This window comes from Podarcis vaucheri (assembly GCF_965113315.1).
Source record: "Podarcis vaucheri genome assembly, chromosome: 2".
Classification (NCBI taxonomy): domain Eukaryota; kingdom Metazoa; phylum Chordata; class Lepidosauria; order Squamata; family Lacertidae; genus Podarcis; species Podarcis vaucheri.
The window spans coordinates 4,107,253-4,115,792 of record NC_138760.1 but is presented as its reverse complement, the minus strand read 5'-3'; the positions used below and the strand labels follow the sequence as shown (position 1 = coordinate 4,115,792).

Sequence of the window (8,540 nt, the reverse complement as noted above, 5' to 3'; positions counted from 1 at the left end):
AAATTTTAGAGATAATAAATACCGTATTTTTCGCCCTATAGGATGCACCTTTTCCCCTCCAAAAATGAAGGGGAAATGTGTGTGCGTCCTATGGGGCGAATGCAGGCTTTCACTGAAGCCTGGAGAGCGAGAGGGGTCGGTGCGCACACATTACATTATGTGTATAATATTATACATTATTTGCTTTCGTATTATTTGCAATTATTATTTGCAAGACGAAATATTTTCCTAATATTCCTAATATTTGCAATTATTATTTGCAAGACGAATGCCTCGCAAGACGGAGCTAGACGAAAGGGTTTTCCGTTTTGGAGGTGCTTCGCAAAACAAATCGTATACATTATTTGCTTTTTGTGTATAATAATGTAATTTTTTAAAGAATTGCAAACTGATGAAGAAATGCAGTGAAGTGAAGATCAGAAAAATAAGAAACTGACACAAACAGAAATTGATATACGTACTTGCCCATCTCTACCCAACGTATGCATTTTGTGAGAAATTTCCCCTAATATAAAGCATTTCCGGTTGGGGGTTTCTAAAATACTGAACTGCCGGACAGGAGAGTTTTGGTTCATGTATGTCATTCAGAAAGTGCAGAGTTAGGGAGGTCTGCATTCAAATGTCAACTGAATGAATTCCTCCCACACCCAGCTGCAAAGATGGAGGGGCTCTGGCCCACTCCCTCCCTTTTGTTTCTATCCATATCCACTCCAGACACAAGGGGCAAACCTACTTTAAGCATTCACCTACCAGCATGGAAATCAATACCAACGGCCAGTGAAGTCCCAGAGACTGGCACCAGAGCATCAGATCTGTCATTGGGGTCCAGTGGAATGCCCCGGATACCCTCATGCACAGAGTAGAGGAGGAAAGAGCCAACACCTGCGTGGAAGAAAGAAAAATCCAACAGTCACAAACTGGAGTCTCAGCACAGGGCAAACAGGAGAGGCCAAGATTTAATGGCAGAACATTAGGCTTTACATGGAGATGGTCTCAGGGTCAATTAGCAGCAGCAAACCTGGCCTAGAACTCTGTGTGGAGACCTGGAGAACCACTGCCAGTCAAAGGAGGCAGTCATGAGCTGAATTCACAAGAAACAGGGAAGGGCTGTAGATGAACGTCTGAGCATATGGTTTGCATGCAGAGTGTGTTACTTTGAAGGAAGGTGGGTGACGGGGAGAAGAGGAGAAGAAAAGGAACTATTAATAATAATAATAATAATAATAATAATAATAATAATAATAATTTATATACCTCCTTTCATTTGAAAAAGACAGTTTTAGTTTGCCTTCCTTGATTTCCACAAGCCCCATCCATACCTAATAGCTTATGAAAACTTTTGGTGCAAAGTAAGATATTAGCAAAAGTGTGGAAGCTACTTTTAGCCTTCTGCATGGGTTAGAGTATAATCAATCAATCAGTGTTAACCAGTGGTGTTGTGTGAGCTCACGGCACCTGAGGCAGGGCTGGGCACACACTGGGGGGGGTGCATGCGTGCCAGGGAGCGGGGCACAGAGGGTGAAGGAGCCCACCAGGGCACCCCAGCCTTCATCGGCAAGACAGCCAGAGCGGCCCTGCCCCATGCCGGAGCCAAGCAACGCCATGCTGCGCAACCTGCCTGCCTATATAGTGGGGAATCTGGCCAGCCGACATGGCACTTGGCAGATACAAACGAGGCGCCCCATGCTGGCACCCCTGGGACTGCCCGGCTCAGTGCTCCTATCTGCAAGCGTTGGGTCCTCTGACACGGGGAGAGGAGCACCGGGCTGCACTGCGCTGTGGGCACCTGCATGGGAGTGCCTGCTTTGCACGGCCTCAAAAATCTGTGCCTGGGGCCACAGCCCCTCTGACACCCCCTACACTATGCTCAAAGTGCAGCCGCTGATAGGAATTCATTCTGGATTTGTTTAACATTTGTACCCTGCTTTTCTCCCCTCAAAGGGAAGTCCAAAGTATATGACAATCCATTAAGTTGCAACATTATAATCAATATAGACCAAGTATACAAAATATTGGAATAGCTGCCTCTCTCCAGTAAGGACAGCAAATGTAGATAGCTTCAGGTTCTGAGAAAGAAGAAGGGAATTCAGAAAAAGGGCCATGTGGAAAATACATTGTCAGGGGCATCAAACTGCCTGCAGAGAGCAGACTCCTTTGAAGAGACCCATCACCCTCCACTGGCAAACTCAGGCAGCAAGGACCAACTGCTGTGTAGCCAAAATTGGATGACTGAGAAACAAAAGAGAAGTACCAGCATTCTGAGGTTTGCAAGAAGCACAAAACAATCTCTCTCTTTTTTAAAAAAGGGGCAAAACCAAAACCCAGCCCAATGACGACTGAGAATGCTTAACAGCGATGGAACGTTGGAAGACGCTGGAAAGGAACATGGAAAGTCAGGGAGGGGGAGCATCAAGGAGAACATAGCAGGCTCCCTCTTGTCAGGGGCTGAGCATACGCTGCAGCATTTCAGTGCAGGTACCACTTGCATTCTCCACTACTGAAATGGGCTGGCAGGGGGGAGAGGCATTCGGCGCTTCCCAGAGTGCATCTTTATATCTCAGGGAGGAAAACTACCACCTACTCAGAGAAGGTAAAAAGAGAAGGGAATTCTGGAACGTGTTCACTTGGCTGAACTATCTTGTGGAAAGGAAGGGCACATAAAGGAGGACCCCTGGTCCGTTTGCCTTTGAATGTATGCAGCCACAGCTGCCCTAAAGGGAGGATAAGAAACCTTTGGGCAAGTGGCCTCTTGAAGGCATTTTCTAGCCAGGCAATTCTATGTTTTGCCCGTTGCATCTTAGGGATCTTCCACATTTTGTTTTTTTATTAAATGTACACCTACTATATATTTCATTATCTACACAAAAAAATACAGTATGTGAGGGAGACAAATATGTGTTTGGAAACGCAAGTCTCCTATAGGAAGAGAGATCCAGGGTTGGCTGCAGCACCCTGTCAAATGTACATTTGCTGCCACATTGGTACACAGACAGCTCCATAATTAACCAGGGCAAACTCAGGGCAATTGTAGCTTGAGCTGCAAACAGTAGCCACCAGGTGGAGCTGTGCTACACATCACTCAAGATATACAGAGCAACATAGTTCCCAGGAGCCAGGCCTAACAGCTACAGACCACTCTCCTCAAACCCCACATGAGTCAACTGGGGTCCCCTCACCTTCACAGGACTGCTGTCCACTCTTCAGGCTGTAACCAGCTGTACACATGCAGGATCGAGTAGTCTCTGAAGTGGGAAGGCACAGCTGGGAGCAGTCACCGTTGTTCACGCTGCAGGGGTTGGTACCTGCAACAGTGAAGGTGAAATAATGGAAGTAAATGGGCACTACTGACGCAGAGCCAGGCAGCAGCAGGCTTCAGTTTTGACTGCCCGGTGACCACACATATGACCATCTTGCTTCACCATGGGCACAGAAAAAAAGGGTGAACTTTATGGGCATGTTAAGAAGGAACTTGAAGTGACACAGTGAATACTTAATGTGGTTGAATCAGCACCAAATCCAAAGCTTGGTTTCCTATGAGACTGCAGGCAAGATCTTTCCATACAGTATGTGAGCCTTGGCACACCATCACCGATTCTCTGCTTCCTGAGTTGGAGCCCCCTGAGCCCTGATCAATGCTCACACTTCCCCACGATGCTACTTCCGGCCCTCCCCTTGCATGATGCCCCCTATGATCCGTGCACTCCAAGAGCTTACCATGCAGCTGAATGCTCTCATTGTAGATCTTCATATGCATGACCAGCGTGGTGCTGTTGCGCAACACAACTGCTTCTGTGCCATCCTTCTTGTTGCAGGTGCCCATTTTTTCTGAAACCTGATCAGCCCACCAGAGTTTATCATCTGGGAGAGAAGGAGATGAAGATTACACAGCTTGCCTTTACAGGCAGGGCAAAACAGGCCCACCCACCATCTGTAGTTTCTAAAAAATACTTATTATCTAATTAAATTCTTTTAAAAATGTGTTGCACAAATAATCAGAGTGGCTTTTATTTCATTAAGATGGGTTTAAATGATTGATGCAACTGACTCAATGATAAAAGTTCACAGCCATCACCCATGTGCCTGGCTTGGGCATGGCTGGAGACATCTGGGAGGCTGTGGTTAGAAATATTACTACTACTACTATCAAGTCAATCTGCTGTCCCAAAACCTCTGTCCCAAAGCCCTGCCCTGATGACACCACTGGTAAAACCCATTTAGCATTCAACAAAGATCCTTTAAGCCTCAATTTCTAAACATAACTGCTGCAGCAGCTGCGACAAATATAATGGCTTCCTGGCACTGCTGTGTGCATGCATGCATAGAACAGGGATCGTAGATGAAGCACAGCACTTTTAAAAACACTGAAAAAAGCTAAAATAAATGGGAGGCATTCAACGTCATGCTAAGGTTCCAGCTTGCCAGACGGAATGATCTCCACTCTCCTCCCTCGTGCGCTGTTTTGGGGGTTCTCTTGCCCCACTCAGCCAATTTCAGGGGGGGGGGAGAGGGAGAAAGCCTCATTGCACAAGCGGAAGCCCATTGGAAGCTCATCTTTTGCAGTGCCTTAATAGTATTTGATTTATAAAGTACCAAGTTTTCATAAACTACAACATGTTAAAATGGAATGAAAAATAGCCATCAAACATATAAAGGTAGCTGCTTAAATTTTAAAACAAAATACAGCAGTGGGATCTTCATTTTACAGTTTAATTGCTTCCAACAGATATTATAATGAGAACAGGTACAAAGATTTAATGATGTGAACCAAGGTCTCAACGGGGAAAGTGGATTTATTTCTCATTATAAAACTTGATGGAAGGAAATTAATGTTTATCACTTTAAGGATGAAGGTGGCAGCCTATGAAAAATTCATACCATTTGCAAAAATAGCTAATATTCTATCTGGAGGTAGAGCAGCATCTTCTCAAGTGACAGAAAATTGCTGCTTAATTGTCTGAAAAATGCAATGCTTCCAAAACAGAAACACAGACTTGAGAGAAAAAATGTGTGCTGTGCATTAAACAATTCACATGCAAAAAACAGCCAATAGAAAAGTCCATGGATATGATGCTTATATATGACCCTCTTCTCATTGTTGCTTACCAGACTGCTGTAGCAATAGCTCCCAAACTCAGCACTGTGACTCTTACCCATGATAGCCAATGCTGTGGCCTTGCGTAGCTGGTTCTTCATGGTCTCCAATACCTCCAAGCCACTACCATCCAAGTTGCACCTATTGATGGTACCACTACCAGAGCTGATCCAGTACAGCTTGCTTTCCTGGTAGTCAATGGAGAGCCCTGTTAGGAGAGAATAGTCCAGTGTGAAGGAGGAGCAACAGCATCATCAATGAAATCTGCAGGTGTTAATTACAGCCTGTGAATGTGCATTAGAGATGGGCAATTCAGACTAATTGCAGTCCATGTCAGTTTCATGTGCATTCATTCGTAAGTCTGTCCACATCCAATTTCTACACTAACACATTCCTAAAAAACCCAACCCTTATTTTGCCCTGTCCTTTCATTTTTTTAAAAATATAATTTTTATTAAAGATTTTCTTGGGTTACAAAAGTATGTGCATTGTCTCTATTTTCACTTCACAGAGTCTTTTCTACAGATCAGCTACATTCGATGTGAGACATTTATATTGTATACAATGTGAGGCTGGGGAGAAGAGGGGGAGAAGGGGGCTGGTAAACTTACATTATTTTACTTAGTGAATGTGTGAGGTTTCTGTTTCTGTTTCACTTGGGTAGGTTCTCCATTTTAAAGTCTTTAACTCAGATAGACTGAAAACTTATCATAATAAATGAAAGTTTTCAGTTCACTCGTAGAAACTGTGAGATAAAGCCACCAACAAACAGAAATGATACTTGGGATATGTGAATGTGTGTTTTTCCCCGCTTGAAGAGGGTTGAAAAGCAAAGAAGCAAGATCAGGGGATGGTGGATGGTGAGGTGCGAGAATCAAGCTGAACTGTGATGTAGGCATTTTGGACTTTGCCATTTAATACACGGAGACTTGGGGCCTATTTCCACAGCACCAACTTCTCTCACACCTCCCCTTTTCCTATTTTTGCTTGCTGCAATCCCTGGCCAGGATCCTTTGCAGATGCGTATCATTCCATCCTTGGTGTGGATGTGGATTAGAGTGAGTGTGCCCAGGTAGGATAAATCCTTCTCTCCAGTTCCTATTTTCTCCTTTTTCAAGTATAACTTTCCATTGGGGAGAGGCTACTAATTTTACACTAGGACAGCTAATGTAAAATCTGGTAAGGAAACAAAGCTTTTGAAAGTCTGATTTTGGTCCAGTTATTTGCCAGTATGTTCCCTTGCTAAGAAGGGCTGTGTGTCGCAGGCTTGATCACACTGGAACACACTTGGTTTAAAATGTTAACAATCCAGTTCTGATCCCCAAACTGAGTCATAAGACTAGGGATGAGGTTTTTGCAGAATTCAGAGAGGGGCTAGATATCCAGAAAGGACATGGAATTTGCAATATGGGCACTTATTCACAGCGAAAGAGAAATGTGTACCTCTCTTCAAAGGTTGCCCATAGTTTCCATTTCTCTTTTTCTGTGAACAAATGTGCAAGAATTAAAACTGCAAAAGCCACCTTTTGCGGTTTTAATTCTTGTTCACTTTTATATCTTAATACACTTTTTTACAATCTGCATTATATATTTTTCAGTACTTTGCTTTTTATTCTGGTTTATTATTTGTTACTGTATTTTGTACTTTTATAATTTATTTTTAGGTGAAGCTGGTTTTTATTTAGATTATAGGCTGCTTTGTGGAGGAAGTTCCCCCCAAAATGGGGTATAATTTTTAAAATTTAGTAAGTAAGTAAGTAAATAAATAAAATTAACACAGAACTAGAGAAAGTGAACTGAATTTTTTGGCCCACAAAAACCTGACAAGTGAAACAGACACACAAATACTAGGAGGGGACACTGACAGATGAAGGTGGTTGATACCTGTTGTGTGACGGCATTGCAACCTTTTCAGATGCACTAGAGCAGAGTTGGGGAAACTGGCCTTCCAGATGTGACTGAACTACAATTCCAAGCTGCCCCAGCAAGCATGGTCAATGGACAAAGAGGACTGGAGCTCAGCAACTTCTGGGCGGGCCACACATTCACTACACCTACACCAGAGCTGTGATTTCAGTGGGTTATGTTGGCCCAGGGTTATTCCAATCATCACAGACAATCCTAGACATGGAAGTGAGCCAAGAGCTCAGCATTCGAACTGACACCAACATGCTAAGGGGGGCCAGTGAGTTCTGCCTCTATTAGGCACAGACTAAGTTCTTAGGCATACAACAGAGTGCCACAGTTTCCATACCAACAGGCCCCTTTTGGTTTGTGAAGAGCAGGGTACGGTTGTTGCCATCCATGTTGGCGACACTGATGTTGTCTCCATCAGTCCAAAAGAGTTTCCTGTAACAGAGGGAAACAGGAAGACCACTTATTATCACTAGTACTTCTATTATTACAAGTTCAACTACAACTTATTTTTCTTGCAGGCTCAATTATTAACCCTTTTTTACAGGTCTAATGAGCAAAATTGTTTTAACACACCTTAATTAGAATCACTGGAATAAGGGAAAAGGAGATGCCAGGCTATTTTTTTTCCAGATGTTGAATCCAACCCATGAGTTGCAATTGATTAGCTCTCCTTGTACTACTCAAGAGTACACTTACTAAATCGAAGTGCCCCAAACACCTGGAGAATCAGAAGTTCAGATAAACTGAACAGGTTTACATTAACATGTAATGTAATGTAGGGACGCGGGTGGCGCTGTGGGTAAAAGCCTCAGCGCCTAGGGCTTGCCGATTGAAAGGTCGGCGGTTCGAATCTCCGCGGCGGGGTGCGCTCCCGTTGTTCGGTCCCAGCGCCTGCCAACCTAGCAGTTCGAAAGCACTCCCGGGTGCAAGTAGATAAATAGGGACCGCTTACTAGTGGGAAGGTAAATGGCGTTTCCGTGTGCGGCTCTGGCTCGCCAGAGCAGCGATGTCACGCTGGCCACGTGACCCGGAAGTGTCTCCGGACAGCACTGGCCCCCGGCCTCTTGAGTGAGATGGGTGCACAACCCTAGAGTCTGTCAAGACTGGCCCGTACCGGCAGGGGTACCTTTACCTTTTACAAGGGGAGGAAAAAGTAAAACTAGCTAATTTGGTAGAAAAATAACACTATACTATCTTGGAGCTGTCATTCAAACTCTAACCCTATTCACTACCTTCTTTCTACAGAATCTCTTGTTCTACCAGACTCACCCTTTGAGAGGATGTACAACCAAACAGTGAGGCTTGTCCAGTCCCTGAATAACAGCATTCTTAAAAGAGCCATCTAGCCGGGCGACATTGATCTGTTTCTTGTGGGCATCGTAGCTTGTCCAGAAAAGGTTCCTGGAGACCCAGTCCACAGCTAGGCCATGGGCATTGGGTAGGTCTGCAAGGCAATGAGGGTGGGGAAACTGTGAAATGAGGGTAGACAGAGGTAAAGCAACAAAAAATGGAAGGTGTCTGCAGAGCACAG

The 8,540-nt window shown here is 44.3% G+C and overlaps 1 protein-coding gene across 5 annotated transcripts in view; it reads right to left on the bottom strand.

Annotated features, from left to right (window-relative positions):
• Window positions 1–727: 727 nt before the first annotated feature.
• LOC309523675 (low-density lipoprotein receptor-related protein 1) overlaps window positions 728–8,540 on the bottom strand; it is a 217,355-nt gene continuing 209,542 nt past the window's right edge. For all 5 annotated transcript variants that reach the window (XM_082207669.1, XM_082207671.1, XM_082207670.1 and 2 more), the window contains 6 exons: window positions 8,279–8,453; window positions 7,347–7,441; window positions 5,151–5,300; window positions 3,715–3,858; window positions 3,177–3,302; window positions 728–882 (listed from right to left, as the gene is read on the bottom strand). In XM_082207669.1, the coding sequence (XP_082063795.1) occupies window positions 743–882; window positions 3,177–3,302; window positions 3,715–3,858; window positions 5,151–5,300; window positions 7,347–7,441; window positions 8,279–8,453 (830 nt within the window). In that variant the 3' untranslated portion in view covers window positions 728–742. The remainder of the gene's footprint in view (window positions 883–3,176; window positions 3,303–3,714; window positions 3,859–5,150; window positions 5,301–7,346; window positions 7,442–8,278; window positions 8,454–8,540) is intronic.